This window comes from Manis pentadactyla, chromosome 4 (genome assembly GCF_030020395.1).
Source record: "Manis pentadactyla isolate mManPen7 chromosome 4, mManPen7.hap1, whole genome shotgun sequence".
Classification (NCBI taxonomy): Eukaryota; Metazoa; Chordata; class Mammalia; order Pholidota; family Manidae; genus Manis; species Manis pentadactyla.
The window spans coordinates 11,408,387-11,434,836 of record NC_080022.1 but is presented as its reverse complement, the minus strand read 5'-3'; the positions used below and the strand labels follow the sequence as shown (position 1 = coordinate 11,434,836).

General features: G+C 35.9%; 1 protein-coding gene across 3 annotated transcripts in view; it reads right to left on the bottom strand.

Moving 5' to 3' along the window:
- The window catches only part of SPEN (spen family transcriptional repressor), an 85,538-nt gene that overhangs the window by 52,557 nt on the left and 6,531 nt on the right, over positions 1-26,450 (bottom strand). The window contains exons 1-3 of one of the 3 annotated variants that reach the window (XM_057499766.1): positions 26,082-26,198; positions 5,004-5,324; positions 1,440-1,916 (exon numbers count right to left, since the gene is read on the bottom strand). In XM_057499766.1, the coding sequence (XP_057355749.1) occupies positions 1,440-1,916; positions 5,004-5,203 (677 nt within the window). In that variant the 5' untranslated portion in view covers positions 5,204-5,324; positions 26,082-26,198. Of the gene's footprint in view, positions 1-1,439; positions 1,917-5,003; positions 5,325-26,081; positions 26,199-26,450 lie in introns of those variants that run through there. The other 2 variants (XM_036914336.2, XM_057499767.1) reach the window with 2 other exon arrangements.

The window sequence follows — 26,450 nt, the reverse complement described above, 5'->3', positions numbered from 1 at the left end:
TAGACAACTAAACATAGAACACGATGAGATTTTTACAACTAGTTTACAGAGTTCATATAAATCTTGTCAATCATTTATCTCAACAATATACCAAATAATTCAAGAGAAGCTAAAGGTTTTCAATGATGTCACAGAGCTGCAAAGCTGTAAAACTAACTTTCCCAATTTCCTAAACTGTTTGTTTCATTATAATATGCTCCATCTTCCAAAATTTTTAAATTATATCTAGTTAGATAAAATGTTTTCATTTATTATTATGAATTAGAAAAATAAGAGGTTTATAAGGAGCTGTTCATCAATTACATGATCATTTACTTTTCTTAATTCTAAGCAGAAACTACTAACAAAAAATAACCTGGGCATTTTAATAGGTAAAAGAATCTTTATTTTGTAAATTCAAAATATATACCACCCAAATAAATACCACCTATGCTATCTGGGATACATAACACCTATTCTTATAAATATAAATAACATCTATTATTATGAAATGGAAAATGCTCAAAGACTATTAAAATATGAAGCAGTAATTAATAATAGCTAGCAATTATTAAAGGCATTACTATTTAACATATATTGGTATCAAGCTAGGTACTTTATATACCTTTTTTTCACTTTAATCTTCATAAAACTTTACAAAGCACAGTTCTTATAAAGGATGAGAAAGCTGAGGCTTCGAGCACTTAAGTAACTTGCCCAAAATTATAAAAGCAGTAAGCTATACCGTCTACCTAAGATCTCTGATTTCAAAATCCATATACCTAACTTGTTTCCTGTTAAAATTACCTTTGACTTATTATTTTCATCTTTAGAATAAACTCCTTTGTAAAAAAGTTCCTAGCCAATGAAATCAGCTTACTCAGCCTTAGTGACTAGCAAAGTTACAACCTACATTTAAAGAAAAGCTTTTCTACTAGAGTTTATAAATGTTAGCTACTACCTTATGGTTAAAATTTGTTACAATGTGATCATAACTTGATTTAGTCATTGATAAGTGTGTCAGCAATATATCCCACCAATACATCTTTAATCAAACAGCTTTTATATGAATTTTCAACCAAAATAATAGAAATGTTATTATACACCCATGAAATTAAAAACTTTAGAGATACATTTTTCAGTGCCACACGATTTGTTTCACATACTAAAATTACCACTTGTCCTCCTTTTTGGCAATTTTAATACTGATCATCAGGTAGATGAAACAGTATTTGCAAATCATCACCTGACTGTCCTCAGTATCATCTAGCTGTGGGCACAATGAGTGAATTCAAAGGTCACATGCTAATAAAAGTTTCTTCACTCATTATATACATAATCTGAGAGTATTTTCTCTTAAAAATACTATTGCGCTAATAAAAATCATTACCACTGATCGTCAGGAATTTTTGACAATTATTCAACAGCTCATCTATAACAATAAAAGGCCGCGGACCTACCTGTCACTGCTGGTACTAGTGCTGCTGCTGAGAGAATCGCTACTGGAGGAGCGACTCCTAGAACCACTGCCGCTAGGGGACCTGGTGGGTCTAGACGCTTGGCTAGCCAGCCTCTGTGGAGACTGATTCCTAGACTGGGATGAGTGTGGAGACCGACTCCTGCTGTGCTGGTAATTCCGCTCTGGCCTTCTGCCTCGTACCTCCCGGGGAATGTCATCCCTGTAGATATCCCTGTGTACCACACTGGGCAGTGTAAACTGCTCCCGAGCCCTAGGTTCGTATCGGGGGTCATGAGCATCAAAACGGTTTGGACTTCGACTCCGAGAAGTATAATAGAGCCCATGCTGTAAAGTCCGCTCTCGAGGATCTCTATAGTAATCCTGATCGTAATGTCTTGTCCGATCAAATCCTCCCGTCCCCCGTTCATGGTGTCCATAGGCACTATGTTCATAAGCACGCTCCCTGTTATCTGAAGCCCTGCATTTAGGAGGGGGGAAAAATATTTAATAAATCAGAAAGGGGTGAGCAAAACTAAAAGCAAGTCATGCAAACATTCACTTCAGCATTGTCTTTGTCTTTGCAACTGCTCATTTTCTAAACATTAACCTACTTAGGAAGCAAACACTAACAAGCTTAACATTTTACTTAACTCCAAAAATTGTATTCACAGCTGAGCAATCAATCACTCTTTTAACTGTATGTTGGGCTTTCATGACTAGTGTTTAAGTCAATGGCTCTTTTTATTAGAGATTTTCTGGTTTATATGCAGAAATAAACACATGCCATCTCCTTTTCATTTTAAGTTTAATGGAACACGAAGAGACTGGCATTTCAATATCAAAATTTTCTGTTGGTTTATAATTAAAATAAATACCAAAATTCTATTTACTTTGCAAATTTATTTCAGACAAAATTTCCATGATACATTTTAACATAGACATGAAAGCCCTTTTACAATGCATGTCCGAGCAGTAGGCGGGCATTTTCAAAGAAGTCCAGAATATTTCAAATGAAACTTTTTTTAACTTTGACTTCTTGGGTAATTATAAAAACTACTAAATTATTACATTGATATGCCCAAAAAAAATCATTTAATAAAAATGGAATCTTAAAAACAAAAAATACTTAGGATGTAAAAATATTGGGATGCCACATGCTGTTCTATGGTAAATTTAACTAATTAAAGAATAAAGTCATTTTATTTCCCTATCCCACATAATTTTTTAAATTCCTACCCCATGATTCAGTTAGTTAGTGTAAGTACTTATTGGTTACAGTAAATAAGTTCTTTTAGGTTTTAGCTATCCTCAAGTTGCCTATGATGAAATTAGGCAACTCTGATAAAATACATAAAAGTTACTATTAGCAATGGCTATATAACTTTAAAAAAATACTTAGGACATGAACTCATGAACTGAACATTTTGTCAAGCTAAGAGTATGAAAATTGTTGCATGAACAATTACACACATGCAATTATGTGTTAATATTAAAAACCAATTCTAACCCTATAAAGAAATGTTAAGTTCTACACTTCTGTAGGAAACCAGAACTCACTTCCGGAGTTCCTGAGAGACCACCTCACTTGTATCTCAACTGAGGCTGAATTTCTTCTCAACCTTATCTTTGGATCTTTTATCAAAAGAGACTAACGAACCACAAAAGAATGAATTAGAATCTCTCCAATGAATGACATCTGGCAAAAACTGTACAACTAATAATATGTCCCCAGTATATGCCTAGATTCCAAATCCACTTATCTTCATTTTCACTCACCATTTCACTTAGTAGTGACCACACTTTTCTAGGTTGTTTTTGCTTTTTGCTGCTATGACAAAAAGCAACTAGCGTGGCCAAAAATTCAATTAATATCTTTCCTACTTAAATGTATTGAATGACTTTCTCCTTTTTTATTCACTACATTTCTGGAATTTGAATACATATTTCCATGTCTAACAAACAAAGTTTCCTTTGAGACTCAAGAGAAATTTCATAAATAATTCAATTACCTATCAAATGTTAATCAGTGAAAGCTGTTATTAATGATATAACAGAAGCAATAGGCAATAGTTCTAGGAGAATTACTGCTGCAGCTGATATTTTACAAATAGCAAACAAAGTTCTTATCCATTAGGAAGACACAGAAGGCAGGCACAAGAGCTAGCAGAGCTGAAATCTAATAGCTATTCTTTGATTCATCTATTAGTACTAAATACTTCTAGAGTTAGTGGGGAAAAAAAAGAGAGTTTGACTTGGGTTAGGAGAGGGGCTAATATACACAGGTCAGGACATACCAACCTTTTCCAAGTGTGGAAACACGACCTATAATCCCAATTAAATCTAGGGAGAGAATTGTGAACATAACTTCCCCAATTTTGGCCCCTCTTATGGGGGTAATCCACCTTCTTAATGGGCAAGGGTGTCAAATGATACTTAGATGAACCACAAGGAAAAAAATCTTAGTGACCAGACAAAATAATTCCACCGGAAGCAAGTAGTCCCAGATAAATTGTAACTCTCAAACCCCCAGACTTCTTTCTTGAGATAGTAGGCAATTATAAATTGATCCACATGCATAAAAACTTCCAGCCCTAAGTATGAATCAAGGCAGCAGACAGAAGAGGAAATATCCTCTATGATTCCACCAAATGAGGAAGGCACAATTGCTCGCCAATAGGTCACCTTTGTAGCCATCCAGCATAGTCAATTTTGATTGCTGTATCCACAACTGATCATCACCTTGTATTCAAAACTAAAGTACCTTTACTTGGACAGCAACTTGCTTAAGAAATGAAATAGTAATCCTCCTCCCTTGGGCTAATGGAATCTTGACTGCATTGACATTCCATACATTCCAGCAATTAAGAAAGAATGGCTATATTCCAGGATTTAGGAACGTCCATCATCTCAATTTTTCCCCATTCCATCAAGAAGTATAATTCCAACATGAAAACTGTGTAGATCCAAACTGGAAAAATCAAACATTGCCTTCACTCTTCTTCATCCAAGTATACATTTCCAGGTTAAAGTATTGTTTGTAGAATCCAAGCGGTTGAATCATATGATCTGCTAAGTTTTTTTTTTTTTGACAATCCAATTCATTTGTACACTTCAGGTAGTGAAAACTGAGAAGCAGATATTAACTTCTAAAAGAATCTGTAGGCTCTAATATTCCATAAATATTCCATATAGTACAACCACACAAGCTGTAGCCAAGTAGCTCCATCAGGTAGAAGGGATATATCCAAGTAAGGCCTTAACATTATCCAAAAGTAGGAATAATTAACTCTAGAAGACAGGTAACTCCAAAAATGATGCTGCCATACAAAATCTTCCACCACTTTATATGTCAGGAGTAGATATCCAACCAGCTGCAGGAAATATCCTCTATGATTCCGTAAGAGACAAGCCACTGGGAGATAGAAATCACTTCTGTTTCCAACCCAAAACAGGAAACATTGAGAATGCCCAAAACTTTAAATCCATCTGGGGCCCCTAAATATGAGTTTCTGTTTCTCACCATATCAAATACAAAATACCTGCCTACAGAAACCTTGGAACTTACCCATCAAGTCTCCGCTCATAACGTCCTTCTCGTGCATGAAGTGATGGTGGAGGACCATAAGCAGGCCCTCCACCACCTCCTCTGAACCCAGAAACCTCTCTACTACGAGATGCTATGGAAACTGTATCATCCAATCCCCGAGCAGCACTCGGAATGGTGCCTGGTTCATTATAATCCGTGCGTAGGTCTCTATCTCCCATTTTGTTGACAGAGTTATGAGCTTTCTGCGCACTTTTGATGTCCACAAAATCCACAAAGGCAGCCACTCCTCCTTCAGATCCCCTCTTGGGGAGAATTTTGACACTTTCCACACGGCCATATCTGGAAGAAATAAAGTCAACATTATTGTTGCATAGCAATAGTTTTCCAAAAATAGTTTTTAAAAATTTGTTTTTAATTTTTAGACAATTTACGTTATGTATGTGGGGGGGAGGGGATGCAAAGTGACATTTAAAATGGCTTTTACATTCATAGTTTTCTCCCTTGGGACAAATGTTTTTAACATTTAAAACAAACGTTTTAATGACATTATACTGCTCTCTTTCTTAAGGATATTTACTAAAATACCTTTCACCTTTCTAGAACACTTAGCTGAAATGAATCTCTCAGAAGTTTATAGGAATTTTTATATTCTAAACAGGATATTGAACCTAAGACTGCTCAAAGTAACTTAGAAATCTTAAAAGATTTTTATTAAAGTAAAAACTATAACTAAAAATAGTTATTATACATATTTTTCACTTAACTTCATTATGTAAAAATGTACTGCAAAAAAAAGAATTTCAAACACTTCTTGCATGAAGACAAAATAAATTCAAGCATTTTGTGCCCACTTATGACAGTCTAATTTTTAATGTAATTTTTGCTTTTTACTCTTCTTTTCCAGATTAAAAGAAAATTAAAATTTCTAATTTAGGTATAACTAATATAACTTTTTTACTTAAATTAACCAATTTGAGAAAATCTTCTGATAGACCATATGATCCTTTTTATTTTTTGGAATAAAAATAATATTTTTTTTATAATGCCTGTAAAGAAAAACTTAAGGGCATCTTTTATATTTTGAAGCATATATGTAAGAAATATAATTATTTGGAACAAAAAAATTCATGAAAATTCTACAAATTTCATTAGGAGCTAATTACTGCATGAACTTGTAATTTGGCATTTTAAAAGAAAGGCAGGCACAGCACTTTTAAATATAGCCCTCTTAGTTGCTGACAACCCAACATCATAATTTTACACTTCCCCTTAAGCTGACATATGAAGAAGCAGAATTTCTCTTTTAAATCCTCTAGCATGATTCAAGTTACTACCTCTCACAAGGGAAACATAATCCTTAAATTCAGTTTAATCATACCACTGAAGCAGAAGTAACAAAATTATGTGGTGTAAATGAGTTGATGAAAGGAATCTTTTTAATTTGGAAAAAACTGATAGAAGTTGTAGCAGTTCTTTCCATACAAACATTAAAAATACCTTCCATTATGTATATAAATGTTGAATCACTGTGTTGTACACCTGAAACTAATGTAATGTAATACTGTGTGTCAACTACCCTTCAATAAAAAAAATAAAAATAAAAAAATAAAAATAAAAACCTTCCAATATTATCTGACAATGGACTTCTATTAAAAATCTTACAACTCAACCCTTTTTTTAATAGGGAAAAACATTTCACCAAATAAGATTAACACAGCAGATAAACACAGGAAAAGACACTCAAAATCGTTAGTCATTAGGGAAATCAAAACCACGAGATACCACCTCACACTCACTAAGCATGGTGATTATTTAAAGAAAAGAAAAAAAAGAACATGAGTTGGCAAGGATGTGGAGAAATTTGAAACCTGGAGCATAGTTAGTAGAACTATAAAATAATGTAGCTGTGGGAAAGTTTGGCGTTTTCTCAAAAAGTTAGGCACAGAATTACCATATGGCCCAGCAACTGCACTCCTAGGTATATACCCAAAATAACTGAAAAACTGGGGCTCAAATAGATATGTGTACACCAGTGTTCACTGCAGCATTATTCACAATTGCCAGAAGATGGAAACAACCCAGTGTCTATCAATGGACGGGATAAACAAAATGTGGTATATACATAAAATGCAATATTACATTAAGGCATAAAAAGAAATGAAGTTTTAATACATGCCACAACATGGATAAATCTCAAAAATCATCATACTAAATAAAATAAGCCATACACAAAAGGACAAACAGTTTATAGTTCCACTTATACGCAGTATCTAGGATAGGCAAACTCACAGAGACAGAAAGTAAAGTAGAGGTAATCTGGGCTCGGGGGTAAAAATGGGGAGTTACTACTTAATGGGTACAGAGTTTCCATATGGAATGAAAAAAATTTAGAAACAGATAGTGGTGATATCTACATAATACTATGAATGTACTCAATGCCACTATATTGTGCATTTTTAAATTATTAAAATAATGAATTTTATATTACACATATTTTACTACTGCACACACAAAGCTTACCACTAACAGGGGGAAGCAGATGCCAACTCTACATCTAGAGAAGTCAGCAGCCAGAGAATAATACAGGGAAAACAAATGCTTAGGCTTAAATCCTGAGTAATAAAGAGCTAAATGCAATTTTGAAAGAACTATTTAATGTACAGATTATGCACACAGGACAAAGTCAAATTACACTCCTTCCTTAAAAGGGTAGGCTCACTGTCCCTATCAGTATTTTATAAGGCGAGAACATTTTGGAATCAAAGCACAAATTTATCTCCAAATTTAACAAAGGAGAAGCTGATGAAGCATTATAAATCTGCATTACTCTTCTACACTGAGAAGACTGGAAACTCTACTAAACTGGTTTCTGTTTGGCCAAAAATCTTCAACATCAAAAAAAATTAAAATGACAAGAACTACCAAGTGTTGGTGAGAATGTGGAGAAAAGAAAACACTCATGCACTGCTGATTGGAATATGAATTGGTTCAGCCACTGTGGAAAACAATACAAAGTTTCCTTAAAAAGCTATAAAAAGAAATACCGTATGATCCAACAATTCTCCTGGGAATTTACCTGAAGAAAACAAAATCACTAATTTGAAAAATATATGTACAGCTATGTTCACTGCAGCATTATTTACAACAGCCAAGATATGGAAGCAACCCATCAATAGATGAATGGGTAAAGATGTAGTACATATACACAATGCAATATATAACTCAGCCATAAAAGAGAAGGGATCTTGCCATTTGCTACAATGTGGATGTACCTAGAGGTTTTCATGGTAAGCGAAGTCAGTCAGATGAAGAAAAATACCATATGATTATATGTGAAACCTAAAAAAACAAAACAAAGAAGAAATAGACCCATAAATACTAACAGACTGCTGGGTGGCCACAGGGAGGCAGGGTGATAGGATGGGTGAAATAGGTGAAGGATTAAAGAGGTACAAACTTCAAATTATAAAACAAATTAGTCATAGGAATGGAAGTACAAAATAGAAAATAGAACCACTAATACTGTAATATCTTGTTATGGTAACAGGGTAACTACACTTACCATAGTGAGCATTTAGTAATGTATATAATTAATAAGTCACTATGTTGTACATCTGAAACCAATATAGTATGTGTATAAACTAATTCCAATAAAATACCAAAAACCAAAAAAAATTAAATTGATTAACATATGATGTATTCTTCTAAGTTCCTGAGAATTTAAAAATTATCCAATATTAACGCCAGGTGTGCTGAAATGTTCGACATCCTTTCAACATCTACAATTTATGTAATAATAAGCACTGACCATCCTTAGCAGGTCCTTAAAGATTTCGGTGCGTTAACGGGCGTCAGATTTTTCAGCTGAGGCAAATGTGATACAGCAGAGGACAAAGCATAAGACTGTAAGAAAAGAGACTAGGCTTCTTCTGATCCTGACTCAATTATTAATTATATAGTTTCTGACAGACACTGTCCTAGGCATTTGATGCAAGTCAGGGAATGACATAAAGATCCCCAGTCTCATGAAATTTATTTACAATTTTCAGTTCCCTAATGGGTGAAAAGTATATTTCTCATATTCTAAACTGTTTTCATCAATTCCACAAGCAACTCATTCCATAATTTCCAAAGCAACACCAATTACATAAAGCTAAAACTCACTGGTATGCTAAAACCCAATGAATTCTCTCAGCAGTCCTTCTCTCCAGAAGGCACTGCATTCAACCCTTATTGGCTGGGTTGTCAGTTAAGAATGCAGTAATTAATTTTAATTCTAATGTTTGCAACTGACCCTACTAATAAGCAATGGCAACACTAGCCATATACTTCATTTTCACACAAGCCCACCTACTACAAAAAATAATCCTCCCCAAGTCATTCTTGAAACATGACAATAGGTTCACTCCACTGATAATTCGTTCAATTCTGAATCAAAGTCCTTCGCCCAGTGAACTCCCACAGTTAAAAGATCACTTCTGAGTCTTTAATGATCACTAATATTACTACTCTATTTCCAGGTAAAGAGATCTCTTCTAGAAATTCAGATGGCCAACAGACACATGAAAAGATGCTCCACATCACTACTCATCAGGGAAATGCAAATTAAAACCACAATATCACCTCACACCAGTAAGGATGGCCAGCATCGAAAAGACTAAGAACAACAAATGCTGGCGAGGATATGGGGAAAGGGGAACCCTCCTACACTGCTGGTGGGAATGTAAGCTAGTTCAACCATTGTAGAAAGCAATATGGAGGTTCCTTAAAAAAACTAAAAATAGAAATACCATTTGACCCGGGAGTCCCACTCCTTGGAATTTACCCAAAGAATACAACTTCTCAGACTCAAAAAGACATATGCACCCCAATGTTTACTGCAGCACTATTTACAATAGCCAAGATATGGAAGCAACCTAAGTGTCCATCAGTAGATGAATGGATAAAGATGCGGTACATATACACAATGGAACACTATTCAGCCATAAGAAAGAAACAAATCCTACCATTTGCAACATGGATGGAGCTGGAGGATATTATGCTCAGTGAAATAAGCCAGGCAGAGAAAGACAAGTGCCAAATGATTTCCCTCATTTGTGGAGTATAACAACGAAGCAAAACTGAAGGAACAAAATAGCAGCAGACTCACAGACTCCAAGAAGGGACTAGTGGTTACCAAAGGGGAGGGGTGTGGGAGGGTGGGTTGGGAGGGAGGGAGATGGGGATTGAGGGGTACTATGTTTAGTACACATGGTGTGGGAGGTCACAGGGAAAACAGTGTAGCACAGAGAAGGCAAACAGTGAATCTGTGGCATCTTGCTACACTAATGGACAGTGACTGCAATGGAGTATGGATGGGGAGTTGATAATATATGTAAATGTAGTAACCACATTGTTTTTTCATGTGAAACCTTCATAAGAGTGTATCAATAATACCTTAATAAAAATTTTAAAAAAGAGAGAGATCTCTTCTAAAGTTTCAACATTGTCCTGCTGTTCCAAGTAGAATTACAGGATTGTAAATGAGAATATCAATCCTCTTTGAAGAGGTATGTAATTAATCTGAACACCACTCATCTAAAACCCAATAAATATATCACTTTACAGAGATTATATATTTTATCAAACTACCAATGGCTTTGTGTATTGCCCACTTTTCCACCCTTCTATGCCTTCATGACCAAGTTGTTCCTTATTCAAAAGCAAATGAACAATAAGTATGAAAAGACAGAATGTGAAGAGCAAATGAATATGCCATAAGGGATAAAAAGACCTAAGAGATGAATATTAAAGCTTGGTTGGGCTACCTGTAATAATAGAGAATGTTTACTTTTTATATTACATAGATTTAAAAATTCCTCTTTCGAACTCAGATAGCTGGGTCATAAATATACCCATTACAACCACCAAACTGTCTGGAATTATGCAGTAACATCACCTTATATTACCCTTTTATAGCCAAAAAATTTTATGAAGGAATTACTTATTTATAAATCAACTCACTTGATCTTATATTTAGAACAAACACTGATTTCCCCTCTGTCAGACCTCTACGGGTGACTGGAAATACCTCAAGTAGACCGAGAGACAGAATCCCTAGAGACTTAAATAGCACAATTTAAATCAGAGCTGACCATATTTTTCCTGTATAATCAAAGGTAAAAAATTTTTTTAATTTTTATTATGATAAAATATAAAACTGGCTATTTTAAACATTTTTAAGTGTACAAATTCCAATGCTTTAAAATTAATCGAAACTATTGCTTATCATCACAATAAAAGTAGTAGGTAAATCTACCTCATTCACACTTACTGATACCCCATACTTCAACACAGTAAATGTAGTGTATAACTCTGCATTATGTACTTGCATTGCAAAACTCCTACAATTTGGACATAACTATATAAGATAGTGATATCTGTACTACAGCATGTGTCATTATACAGGTTAAAACCAAAAGCAAGACTTAACTTTTAACAATTATCTAAATGACAAAGATAAATATAAATTGTTAGCATGACAAAGATAAATTAAAAGTTAATGGCCTCATTCTATCCAAGGACAAATACTAAAAATTAATATAAACTTAAAGAAAACAGGGAGAAAATACCTACATATTAATATATCTGATGAGGAACTCTCATATCTCAACAATGAAAAAGACATAAAACAATTTAAAAATGGGCAAAGGATAGAAATACACACTTCTCCAAAGATACACAAATGTCTAATAAACTTAAGAAAATGTGCTCAATAACATTAGTCTTTAAGGAAATAGAAACCAAAACTAGGACATACCACTTTAAACCTACTAAGATGACTAAAATGAAAAAGATAACAAGTGATGATGAGGAAAAGGAGAAATCCAAGCCCTAATACATTGCTGGTGAGATTGTAAAATGATGCAGCCACTTTGGAAAACAGTTTGGCAGTTCCTCAAAACGTTAAATTAAGAATAACCATATACTGGGAAGGATGGGTGGGAAGGGAGGGATAAGGGGGGGAAAAAGAAAGGGGGCATTATGATTAGCACGTATAATGTGGGGGGAGGCATGGAGAGGGCTGTGCAACACAGAGAAGACAAGTAGTGACTCTACAGCATCTTACTACATGGATGGACAGTGACTGTAATGGGGGTTGTGGGGGGGACTTGGTGAAGAGGGGAACCTAGTAAACATAACGTTCCTCATGTAACTGTAGATTAATGATACCAAAATTAACAAAAAAAAGAATAACCACATAACCCAGCAATTCTACTCTTAGATATATACCCAAGAGAACTGAACATGTTATGTCCACATAAAAACAAGTATAGAAATGTTTGTTGTAGTATCATTCATTCATAATAGCCAAAAAAATGGAAACCAAATTTCCAAAAATTGCTGAACAGATTTTTTTTAATGTTCTCTGTCCATACAATGAAAAGGAATGAAGTTCTAATACAGGCCACAATATGGAGAGACCTTGAAAACATTATGCTAAGTGAAAAGAAGCCAATAATATGCTGTATGATTCCATATATATATGAAAGGTCCAAAACAGCCAAGTTCATAGAAACAGAAAAGTAGATTAGTGGTTGCCAGGGACTCGGGAGAAGGGAGAATGGGGAGCAACTGCTAATGGGTATGAGGTTTCATTCTGGAATAACAAATTAGAAAATGCTAATACCCTGAGATGTTTCTGTACCTGGAAGGACGGGGGAAAGAGTAGAAAAAGAAGGGGAAGAAAGAATGGTTTATAATAGTTTGCTGATTTGTGTTTTATCTCCCTGGCCCCCCAAATAAAATTATCAGTTTGTTGTACTATCTTGGATCTAAGACTTTTAGCATGAGGTAAAATCCCTAGGTCATAAGGGAAAGGCCACATAAAAATTCCAGCTCCTCAACAGCAAAAATATAGTCAAAAGACAAGTAGGGAAAAATACATATAACACATGAGAAATAAATGATATAAATAAATATACAAACAATTCTTAAAAAATCAAGGGAGGCAGAGGCCCAAACAAAAAATGGACAAAATATCTAAATAGGAAGTTCTTCAAAAACTACAATAAAACACACCAATAGTAAACAAAACAAGCACTCAAAAAAGCTATTCAATTTTATCCAAATTTTTAAAAGATATCATGTAACACAAAGACCTAAATTTTAATAATACCTAAGTATTAGCCAGAGTATAAGAAAATAGGCACTTTCCATAACATTGTCTGTAAAAGTATAAATTAGAGAAACCTCTTAGAAAGACAATTTGATAGTATCTCTTAAGAGCTAAGTACCCATCCCCAGAAATTCCATTCACAGGAATTTATTATACATGTACAATAACACATGTCTGCCAAAAGTGTACAAGATTCCTATTGTAGCCCTGCTTCTAACAGTAAAGAAACAAAGCAACCACCATTCCACTTTTTGACTCTATGAATTTGGCTGCTCTAGGTACCTAATGTAAGTAGAATCATTAGCTATTTGTCCTCTTGTGACTGCCTTACTTCACTTAGCATAATGTCTTCAAAGTTCATCCATGTTGTAGCTTGTGTAATTATTTCCTTCCTTTTTCTAAGGCTGAATAATACTCCATAGTATGTATTCTATTTATCACACACCTATTAAGCACAGTGTTTATCCATTCAGGGGTCATGCATGCAGGGTTGTTTCCATCTTTTAGCTATTGTGACTATGTCTATGAACATAATACTTTCTTATAAATGAAAAACTATTGGTTCTAATTACAGAGGGTTTAGGACATCTTGAAGCCTAAAGATAAGCTTCATTCAACCAACAAAACCGTACTCATCTGTTTACTGAATCCGTGGTGAGCCTAAATTCCTGTACATGAAAGCTTGATGATACAACTCTTGGGGAACAGGAAATGTTTTCAGTAAAGCCTTGAAATACAAAATTCTTCAGATTATAGGCACCATTACTTCAGTGAAAAAAAAAACAACAACTGCATACCAATCTAATGAGAAACTATTTACTACATAAAATTAATTTTTAACAAAAGGATGGCACTCGACTGATTTAAACCTCAAAGAATATCTAATTATGAGGAGAAAAAATTTCAAAGATTCTATGATCTTTAGATTATACCAGTTATGTCAAAAAAAGAAGCCTGAGTATTAGATAATCTCAGAAAAAATTCATAATGTACTTCTCCAGAGGGCAGGAGTGAAGAATCAAAATATGTAGTAGAGGAATATAGATAATCATGATGTCGACTGCTAAATTGACTTTTGGACATCCGTTCTCACAATATTTCATGAATAACTTCGTATCTGTGTCTCATTTACACAGCGCTTTTCTGGGAAAAACTCAAGTATAGTTGTAAATAGAATGCAAATAATCATGATTAACCATGTCTTAAAGTAATGGCAGTAAATAAAACAGCAATTTGAAGAAAAAAAGTGAGGTAAGCTGATCAGAAAGGAAAGGCTAGAGAGAACAAAACTAAAGTAGCAGAAGCCAAGAGACCAAATAATAAGTTAGCAGAAAACCGTATCAAGAGTCCCTGGTGTGAATGCACAGAACTCTTTGAAAATGTGCTTCCTACCTGGCTTAACATGACTATTACTTACAGTACAATTGCTGAGAAGGTATTTATTTCAAACCTTATGACTTACGTGGGTAAAATTGTAACATTTCCAGAATATCTCGCTTGGTTTTAGTACATCTGCATATCAATAGGCATTCAGAGGTGGAGAGAAGTATGGCTTTAGTGCACTTGCATCATTCCTCAGGGGTGGAGAGTCATCTCCATATCAGTGGGTAATTACCTAGGCAACAGAGGGCTTATCTGTACTTGAGAGGTGAGGGTAAGGGCAGGTTTTGCTTCTGCTGGGGCAGAAATGAGAGAAGGCCCCAGACTGCAGTTTGTAAGCAATAAATGGATTTTAAACTTTACTTCTCCCTTTGACTGATTTTGGTTTTTAGAGGTATTTTTCCCCTTCCCTTCCCCGGACTTACACTTACTTCATAGTAAAATAATAATTTAAAAAAACATTTAGGGAAATTTATGAATACTTCTAATATTTCACTTGACTAGTGACTTTTATCCTTATTTTCATAATATATTGTTGCTTAGATAGAATGGAATCAAGACAAAAATGTGACCCCACCTTTTTGTAATATACATAAATTCCATATTCTTTTCACACACCTCTATGAGTATTTTTGTAAAGTATTTGAAGACTACCTCTACTCCCAGATTAAGGAAATAAGTTTTTCTTTTTCACTCTTCAATCTTAAAAGGTCTTTGGATTTTTCTACTCAATTCTACTGTTTTACAAACTTTTAAGTAAACACGCTTCTCAATAAAGAACCCTGGCCTAAAATCAATCCCATCAAATTGAACACTAAGTCATTAGTCTCCAGCCAATCATTCCTTAAACTTATTATATAGGCAAACTTCTCCAATCAACAGAGTAATTATAATCTCCAGAACTAAAAAGCTTTTTCTACCAACAAAAAGCCTTTTAGGAAGAATCCTCAGAAAAACATTTAAAAACAAAATTTCCAGTAAGATCAACAAAAAGGAAATCAAATATAACCCGGTGAGACCCAAAACTGGGATGAAAGTTCATTTTATGCATCTACTTTCAGATTGACAAAGCAAATTATGCTGAAAAGGAATGATCTGTGTCAAAACCATTGTGGAAAATGTTACTTTGTAAGAAGAGTAAGAGGCGTAAGTGACAAGAAAAACTAGAGTATATCCTTAGACACCTTAGATCAGTATAACAAAACACATTCACACAGTTTAATTTTTTTCAAAATGATCTACAATGTAATTTAAAACTACTTGAAACTACAACTACCACTCAAATCTTGACCTAGGAAGGCTATTTTTGATTGACAAGCATAGCTGGTTAGCAGAATGATTCATTTCAAAGTAACCAATACAATACACCAATGTTTTGAAAGACAGCTTTACAGTATTTCTAGATATTAAGCTCTTTTATAACCCCAACTGACCATTAATACATACTATTTAAATCTTAATAGCATTCCAGGCAGAGACCTTTATCTGTTATCAAGAATGACAGCTCTTAACATTTTTTAAACTGAAAAGACCTTAGAAATCATATAATCCAACACAATTTTGGGGAGAAATGAAATGTACCGATTTGAGGTAATAAATGTGCTACTGAACTGTTAAAGTCTCTTAATTTATATACAGCATCATATACAAATTCAATTTTAGGAGCTCTCTATTAACTTGAGATTTTCACAAAGCTTGTTTTCTCTGATTAAAGCTGGTGGGTCCATCTATATAATAGAAATCAGTATCTATGTGCTTGAAATTCATTTCAGTGGAAGAATTCAAGCTGACTAAAAGGAATAACCTTAATCTAAAGATTCCATTACTTCTAGGGTAAAAATAGGGGAAGGGGGGGTGTAAAAACAAAACAAAACAAAAACAGTAGAAACAGCAGTTCTAATCATGTAAGTTTACAGTGAAGAAAAAGAGAAGGGGGAAAGAATCAAGCTATTCACAGGACACTACCTTTGTTTCATTTCCTAGTCTTAACATGCTTTGGTGTACTTTACTTTTTCATCTAAACCTTTATATATCAAAGATAAAATCAGCACCTAAATACGCAGCTAGCATTTTACTCTTAACCTAATGCTTTGTCTAAACCAATAGTTTTTACCCTTCTTATGCCACAGACTGTTTTGACAGTCTGGTAAAATCTATAAACCCTTTCCCAAAATAATAATAATAAAATGCCCAGGATTATGAAGAAAAACAATTATATTGAAATAGTTATCAAATATTTAAAAATAGGTGCACATAGGGGCATAATACAGTAAATAAAGGACAAAAGGTGACGTTAAGGATACTACAGGAGAAACAATGTCATCAGCAAAACCCACACTGTAAGAAACTCCACAGAAAGAAATTAACCTGATTCCCAACAAATTAAGTTGTAAGGAGACAAAAATTAAAACTTACACATTAAAAAAGACTCAGAGTCCGAATGTCCATTAAAAATAAACTGTACTATCTTGACTGTGGTGGTGGTGGTTACAAGGATGACTACATTTCTCAAAATTCAACAAACTCTTCATTGTACGCAAATTAGACTAAAAATTTTTGAAGAAATACATATGACAATTTGCAAACCTTATTAAGAACCTGTTTTTAAAAAAATTTTAACTGCAAACTTGGAACATTAAATGGGTATCTGAAAATATTGACTGGGGATATCTTTGAACAGTCCTGATCTTCTGGAGATAAATACTGAAACATTTACGGATAAAATGTCTGGGGTCTACTTCAATATAACACAAACTATACAAACTCCAGCATTCTAAGGCTTGTGCCAAGGAATAAGGGTTGTAATTCATTAAGGAACTCCTTGGAAGGGGATCAAGAGTAGTGCAGAGACTGATGGACAGTGACTGCATTGGGGTCTGGGTGGGGACTTGATAATATGGGTAAATGCAGTAACCACATTGTTTTTTCATGTGAAACCTTCATAAGAGTATATATCAATCATACCTTAATAAAAAAATTTTTTAAAAAAGAGTAGTGCAGAGGGAGAAGGAAAAGAAAGTTGAGTGCAGCCACTATGGAAAACAGTATGGAAGTTCCTCAAAAAATTAAAAATTAAACTACTATATGACCCAGCAATTCCACATCTAGATATTTATCCAAAGAAAATGAAAACACTAACTCAAAAAGATAAATGTATACATCACCATGTTCATCACAGCATTATTTAGAATAGACAAGATATGGAAGCAACCTAAGTGTCCATCATTAATCAATGGATAAAGATGTGATGGATATATTCAATGGAATACACTCAGCCATAAAAAAGAAAGAAATCTTGCCATTTTCAACAAGATGGATGGACCTTAAAGGCATTATGCTAACTGAAATACGTCAGAAAAAGGAAGACAAAATACAGTATGATCTCCCTTCTATGTGGAACCTTAAAAAAAAAAAAAGCCAACACTAAGCAGCTCAGATACAGGGATGGCAGTTGCCAGACGCAGGGCATGGGAGGTGGGCTAAATGGGTGATAGGGGGTTCCAAAGGTACAAACTTCCAGTTATAAAATAAGTACATCATGGGAATATAATGTACAGCATGGAAACTACAGTTAATAATACTGTATTGCATATCTGAAAGTTGCTAAGAGACTATATCTTAAAAGTCACGATTATAAAAAAAAGCTTTTTTAACTATGAATGGTGACAGATGTTAACTAGATTTATTGTAGTGATCTGGTGATTGCTTTGCAATATATACAAGTATCAAATCATTATGTTATACACCTGAAATATGGAGAAAAGAAACCTTGAGGTCAACAAGGTTTTGTGAGGTAAGGTGAAATTTTGCCGAGATACCACACAAAATGAGTGACTGACACCCAAATAAATGAGTAGTGATATAATTCCTAGTATTATTCCTAAGAAACTAATCCTCTTATGTGTGATTCAGTATATAGTAAAGCTCAGACTGATTCAGTGATTAAGCTCATGTAATGAAGTCAGTGGCTGAAGTAGAACCAAAACTAAAATTTAATAGTCGAGTAGCTCTAAATCTGCTTTAAAATGGCACCAGAGGCAGGCACCAGACAACTTCATTCACAAGTGTCTCCCATGAGAGAAAAAATTGAGGGCAAAAATATTCAAGTCACTTCTAGTCCCACCTTCCTTTCCCAGCCCCACCCTCCCCACCAAATGTTGGTTTCCAAAAAGAGTAGTTGAGAGGGAGGGGATGTGGTACAGAGGCATCAGCGGAAATGTGCCCAGAGGTGGCAAAGGGGTTGAGTTACTAGTTACATTGAGAACATAATTGACTGGGTAAATAATACAACTGAACTTTGAAAAACATGGGTTTGAACAAGGTGGGTCCACTTATACACAGTTAATTTTTTTCAATTAACTACATTGGAAAAAAATATTTAGAGATTTCCAACAATTTGAAAAAACATTTTCTTTTCTCCAGCTTACTTTATTGTGATACATATAACATATAAAATGTGTGTTAAATCGACTGTTTATGTTACAGTAAGGTTTCTCCTCAACAGTAGGCTATTAATAGTTATGTTTTTGGGGAGTCAAGTTATGTACAGATTTGCCTGCACAAGGGTTTGGCACCCCAACCCCAAGTAGTTATGTTTTGGGGGAGTCAAGTTATACACAGATTTGACTGCACAAGGGTTCAGCAACCCTAACCCCAATGTTGCTCCAAGGGTCACCTGTGTATTGGGAATAATGAGAGGCAGGTTTCTCACTGTCTGAGAAGGGATTTACAAACATGGAAATGGGAGTTACATCCTGATCTGTGAACCTACAGTTTTAAAACATGATATAGAAGACACCTGTGTATATATGCAAACATATGTGCATATAAGTATATACACATAACACACATACAAGTATATACACATTTTTAGCTCTGTAGCAATGGGTAAAATGAGCACATAGATCTCGGTTTCTAAATACCATCCTACACTAAAAGGAACCAGGGCTTCTTAGAGAAATGACTAATTCCAGGATGAGGGCAGGGAAAGTACAAGATGAGCCCTGTTATGCCAGAAATAAACAAATGCTTAAAGAATGATAAGGAAATAGCAAAAGAACACAGTAGCCAGTGTGAAGAAGCTCCCACTGGTCAAATCTAGGACAATTCAGGTAGCCCTGGACTAAAAAACCTACTGAAACAAACAGAAACCATATGTATAATATGGAAAGTTCTTACCTAAAGTAGGAATAAATGTAGAAGGAACCCCAGTAATATATAATCATTTGGCAACAATCACAGTAGTATATATACAAGTGAGGGTTATCAATGGATACTAAGGCTAGTAATACAGGCTTGATGATGGAAGAGACTATCGGTGATTAATATTAGACTATCTCCGTACAAAATGCCAATCAAACACAAAGGGGAAAATGGTGAAGACACTAACTGGACTAGGTGATCAAAGTTAACATTACCAGATGGATTAATGCTGTTTGACTTTTTACATGATACTCTGAGAAAGGCACAGAATCTCTTCTGTGGTATTCCTTCCAAGAATTCATGACCTGATCTGCTCATGAGGTAATATGGACAGTCTTAGGTGAAGGGTCATCCTGCAGAATCAAAGACCTAATGCTATTTAAGACTATCAGGCACATGAGAATTAGAGTAAGACTGATGATGCTGCTCCAGACTGAGAAAACACCAACCAAAGGCAACCCACGGTACTGGCTAGGATCCTGGACCAAAAAGGGGAAAGAAGCATTGTTAGGATGACTGGCATAATTTGACTGGGGTCTATAAATTGCGTAGTGCTGTACCAATGCTGATTTCCTGACTGGGAAGACTGGTGGTATAATGAAGGAGTGTGTCCTTGTTTGGAGGAGATATGCACTAGAGAATTTAGGATGACAGTATATCATGCCAGAACAAGAAGAGGGTAACAAGCAAATGTGGCAAAATGTTAACAACTGGGGAATGTGGGTGAAGAGGATGTGGAAATTCTTTGTACTACTCCTGAACTATTTCAGGATAGGCCTTTATTCTGGTTTATCAAATGCCATCTTTTCAAAGAGACCTTTGTCAGCCCCATGCCCCTTACTCTTCCCCTCCCTGGCTTTCTTTTTCTTCATAAGGCAAGACAGACCACAATTGACGGGTGTAGGGGCTGAATGATGGCTACATGAAATTCATTTAATATTTTTCTACTTTTCTACTTTTCTGTAATTTCAAAATTCAAGGTAAAAAATTAAAAATATATCTACACATATAGCAACACATATTGGTCATATAGTAATATATGTGTCTTTATTAATGCATTAAATAGAAGTATCTAGCAGCAGATCTGAGAGCTACTATAATTTACAAGTTGTGATGAGCATAAATGAGATCTACAACAACTGCAACGTGAATATTAAAATACATTTATTTGTGTTGGTGAAATCACAGGTGCTACTTAAACTGCCATGTTGGTACTACCATGACACTACTACCTTATAATTGAAGGAAATACTGAATTCTGATCAAGAGGTTTAGTGAATATAAAGATACAAAATTTTCCCACTCAAGTTTAAGTACCTCCTCCTAAATTCTAATCTAAAAGGTAACAGTTTTCACTGAAGATTCTAATGTCCTATTGATACAATAGAGTGATAAACTTCTTAAAATCTTATTTCTTTTAGACCAAGGTGACTTTTAAATAATCTTGAATACAAAAAAGAGCCTTTCCTGCAAACAGCATAATTTTAAAAAATTAATGATTGAGACAAAGAAATCCACCACTCACCAATTTACTGATTTACAAAAGATACAAATCATTATATGCCAAACGTACTTTTGTAAAATACAATGTTTTTAAGAAGAGTACAAATGTCCTAGTTTTTAAATCAAAGGAATAAAATGAGGTAAAGTTTTTAAAAAAATCACTTGAGACAATTTTAAGACTCAAACTAGAAATGTATTTTATGTAAAAGCACATATACTGAATGTAAACACTGTAGGAATGTAGCAAAGATAATACAAGGTATAATCAGAAAATAATTTCATTTGTCAATGTTCTCAAGTAACCCAAACACAGACACAAAGACACACATACTCCTAGAGTTTAATGCTGGACTAAAAATAGCACCTGGACAAGCAACAGAACAAATAAGTGTTTTCCATTTTAATTTCCCCACAAATATTCCTTCACCTTAAGAACTGGAGCAATTCCTTACATAATAAAAAATTTTAATATATGCTAGTGTCAATTCATCTCTATACTCAAGATGAAATCCTAATTAAAACCAAAAATTCACTAAGTTAGGGTTTTATAGAGACATTCCTATTTGTGAGGTGTTTTAGATATTTATAATTTTCAACTTGGCAGATAGACACATGTAGAGGAAAAATCTGAATATTGCAATAACTTAAAATTATACCAAGAACATCTTTTCACTGCAAAGCATATTTCCACATACTATAAACCAGCTAGATATCACACCAAAATTTATGGTTTCTAATAAAATGATTAAACATTCTAATTAGTTTCTACAATAGAGCATACTACCTTCATTCAAAATATGATAGCTGTAAGGCTAACAATGCTAATAATAAATAAAGATAAAGAAAACAAATAGTAAAGGCTGTAAGCTTAACTATGAAAAACTGTTACTTTTAATCTCTTGTTCAACAGGCTAATGAATGTGCTTCAAGGTACTGAACAATATTTACTTCAAATCATCCAATAACGAAATTCAGGAGCCCAACTTTAATGAATATAAACAAGGTATTTTCAGACTACAATGTTCACTCTAAATACCGTACACTAGTTAACAACAGCTCAAACACTAGAGATTCTTAAAAGTCAAAGCAGAGAAATACATAGTCTCCAACTGAAGTGCTAGTTTTCATGAAATATTTCAAATTTTGTTTTTTTAATTTAGGCAAAATTTCAAACTAAGGGTAAGTGAGACTTGGAAGACTATTAGGGAAAGCTTTCACATCACCACTATCTTCATAACTCTTCCCAAAGCGTTAGTGCTCACAGGGTTAAAAATGTCTCAGAAATCGAGTCTGTAGTCTCTTCATAAGCGTACCAAACAATACAATGCCTGAGCAATCAAGACTCTACAAGAAAAAGACTCTACACAAGTGAAACATCATCATTTGTCCTGGTACTGAGCCCTATGCTGTCCAATCTGCCAGAGGCATTCATTCTAAAAATTCTAAAAAAATTTTTTAACGTGCAAAAGCCTATCATAAAAATGATATTCAAAACTGTAACTTTCAAACCAGAGGTGTTTCTGCATAGAAACTGGCTGGGCTCAAAAGAGGAAATGGTGTAGCAATGATGTAGGCCACGGTGAGTCAAATTTGTTTAAGTCTAAAAATATCTCTAGTTATAGAGTATGTAAGGACAAGGAAACTCTTCCATATTCTATACTATGCCTGAAAAGTAGGATATTCAAATAACATGTACCACATAATGTATACCCCAGCTATTTAAACCCAGGAAAATCATCATGGTAAGACATTTAAAATTAGCAAAAGCAAAATACATTTTTAAATGGGTCTCATTTTTAACAGTTTTTTACACGAGCCGCTACCTTTCATATTGCAAGAACCTTAATATATGATTTATTTAATAACTGAAAATAAATGACACCGAATTTTATATTCTTTAAAGGGCTCTTTTCATGCATGCATTCTAATTCAAGGAGTCGCCTTTGCACACACCTCTCCTCCCCTTACAACTAACACAGCAACCAATTGTTGTATAACTCCTCCCTTCCCCCTTCAACCCAGCTAACATACAAAGGAAAGGACTTTATTGTGCAAATTCAGTCCCTGCTACAGATCTTTGTTAAAAATCTGATTCAAAAACAGTCCTCATCTAATTTTCTTCAACCAGCATATTGAAAGCTATAAGATAATGAACACAATACATGTATTCTTATTGTAAGAAGGTAAAGCCAAATTTTGAAAATGCTCTGACTTTGTTTTAAGGGTTTGGTCTCTTTGGCACAGAGGGAAAAAGCCAAATGAGCACCCTTCCCTTAATCTATTTTCTAACAAAAACACTGATCAAAATATAAATAATAAAAAAAGAATTGGCTCTGACCTTACCCACCCCCAAAATGACTCTAAGCTGCCCTGCTCCCAAAGCTGTCTCTCTTAATCTTTTTTTGTTTAATCCAAACACCTACTGCAAAAGCCTAATCACCATTAGGAGAATATTCATTTTGAAGACGTTTTGTATAATGTATTCCCAGTATACACCTCTTAATCCTGTGAAACAGTTATTAGTTAATGTTGTAATCAGCTAGGGAAAAGGGTAAAAACAGGCACTTTAACCTCAGTTTTAATATAGCTACTATATGGTTTTTCTCATTCTGATTTCTAAAAGACACCAGAAGTGAGTAATCTTACATTTTTCTTGCAGAGCCATCATTTGGTACACCTACCTTTTTATCCCTTTCATTTACATTACTCAGATTTAATTCCCCTCCCAGTAACTATCATACATTTTACAAAACGTTTTCTACAATAGTGATAAAAGGTCTTGGATTTATCCAAACAAGGTCTATTTTAGCTCCATAGCTGTATCAGCAAGAACATTTCTTGTATATGTTTAAGGATAAGAAACCAGAAATAGAGATTACCTGTTGGGGGTGGGAGTTGGAAGGGGAAGATGGGAACTGGGAATCCCAGGGTCAGGGGTGAAGGGGAGATTTTTTCTCTGTACACCTTTCTACACTCTTTTAACACATAATAATGTACTAGCTGTTCAAAGAACTATCTTAAATTTGTTTAAAATTTTTAAGTCACTTTTAAAAATGTCTCGGGGCAATATGTCCTGCATAGTCTAAAAATATGTTTTCAGTATCATCTACTTTTGCTCTGCAATAGGCAAGATATTCTTTAAATGCAGCCGTGAGCAATATGCAGCCAGGCCCTCTTCAATACAGTAACGTTCTCCAGTCCGCCGCTTTCGAAGGCAGTTCTTATCCTCCGCCCCCCTCCTCCCTCTGTGCATTCTGAGATCTGCTCTGCTGATTCCCACATAAAGTGGGTCCTGGCCGCCATTTTAGAAAGTCATTCACACAAGCAGGAATGCAGCACCATATACTTAAAAACCTTCCAAAATTCCCTTGGACGATTTCCCCTTTCCTCTCCCTTAACCTCTCATTTTGCAGAGGGGTCAGACTCCCCGCGATAAGCATGCAGTGTCTCTGGGATCTGCATAATGCGAAACGACATGTCTGGCCACTTAACACTGAAGCAAACAGAATGCTGCAATGCACGTGTTTGCACGGCGGTGCACACAAATTTCCCAGACAGTACCATAAAATCCACAAGGAGATAAAAGTGAGCACATCTAACTTGAAAAATCTGCACCTAAAGCCTTTTTCCACTAAAACACTTCAAGTATACAGAGTGGGGTGCTGGGAAAGGGGTGGAGCAACGCCGGGGAGATAAAGTTCCCATCTGATTCCCAACCGGGCCCGAGGTCTCTCTCCCCCTCTCTCACTGGGGCAGAGGCGAGGTTGTGCTCCCTGCCCCTCGCCTGGTTTCTCAGCACAACGTAGTAAACACCGGGCGAGTCCCTGGAAGCGCGCCTCCCCCAGCGCTGCGGAGGACAGCTTTAGCACGTTATGAATGGCTTCACTATTCCCCGCTCCTTTTCACACGCGGACACGCGCAAGCGCGCGCTCCACCGGCGAAGATTTAATACCCCAGTAACAGCAACCACCGACAGAATCAATGATCCTCCATTTGAAAGAGCGGGGCTCTGCTACCGCTGCTTCCATTTCCTTATCCAAGCTGCTCAAGAGCGAGCGACGCAACCTATTTTTCCCATGGTGACTCACTAATAAGGGCGCTCCATAATTTCCTTCACTCACTAGGTAGTAAGAGGAATTAAGAGTAAACCAAACTTAAAACCTTCCAGAATCTTGAATATCAGAAGAAACAGTAATATTCGAGGACAGAGATTTGCTAGTCCTTCTCAATTTGCACCAAGTGTAAGTCAGTCGTCATTTTCGGGACTTACTATTAAAAACTCTGTCCGTTATGGTACACATAACTTCACAAAGAAAACAAGCCCCAAACGCGACTAAGTAAGATGTATCGGGAACATTCCTATATTTCACGGACAAAAAAATACTCTGGCCAATTAAAAAAAAAAACATACATCTAACCTTGAAAGACTGGCACGTTCCTCATCATTGATTAAACAATTCTGAGTAGGAGGGAAACCATTCTTTTCAAGGCGGCTCTTCAGGGCTCACGCCAGCGGCCGCGGAGACAGGAACCCCGGGGCCTCCCAGCGCTGGAGTGAGGGGGCGACCCTCCCGCCTGAGGTGGGTCTCCCACTGCAAGCACTTGGTGCCCATCCTCCTCCTCCACGGACCCCAGAAAGAGCTGGAAGGCAGGCAGGCCAAAGAGCAGAAAGAGGCGCGCCAACTTGTTTTCAGACATCATCCTCCACCCAACCCCACAAAAACAAGGGGGGGAAAATCAAAACACGTATTTTCGTTTGCCATTTCCATTTAGTTTCTAGGTCTGTAATCCTGTGAGAAGTCCTTAGAACGTGGCAGCGTCTTCCCGTTCCGAGAGGTTTCTACATTACCTACCAAGACTCTTGTTTTTGTATAACCTTTCCTCTCGCACAGAAAGCTCTCTAGGTCAGACATTTCCACGCGTCCGCAGGGCGAGGAGCGGGAGCTGCTGCGGGACTCCGGCCTTGGCCGGGCCAGGGAAGGGGCTCGGAGCCGGGGCCGCGGCGCGCAAGGACGCGACCCCACCGCTGCCTGGCCGGCGTGAGAGCACCCTCCCGGCGCTGCTCCGCGGGCACGACAGCCTCCTCCTTACTGGGAAGGGAGAGGGCGGCAGCCGGGCCGGCTCCACCGAGACCCGAGGCCCAACGCCGCGACGCGGGCCGAGCGGCGGCCAGGCACCGCGCGCCCCCGGCACCCGTCCGTGGGTCTAGCCCGGGTGCCCGC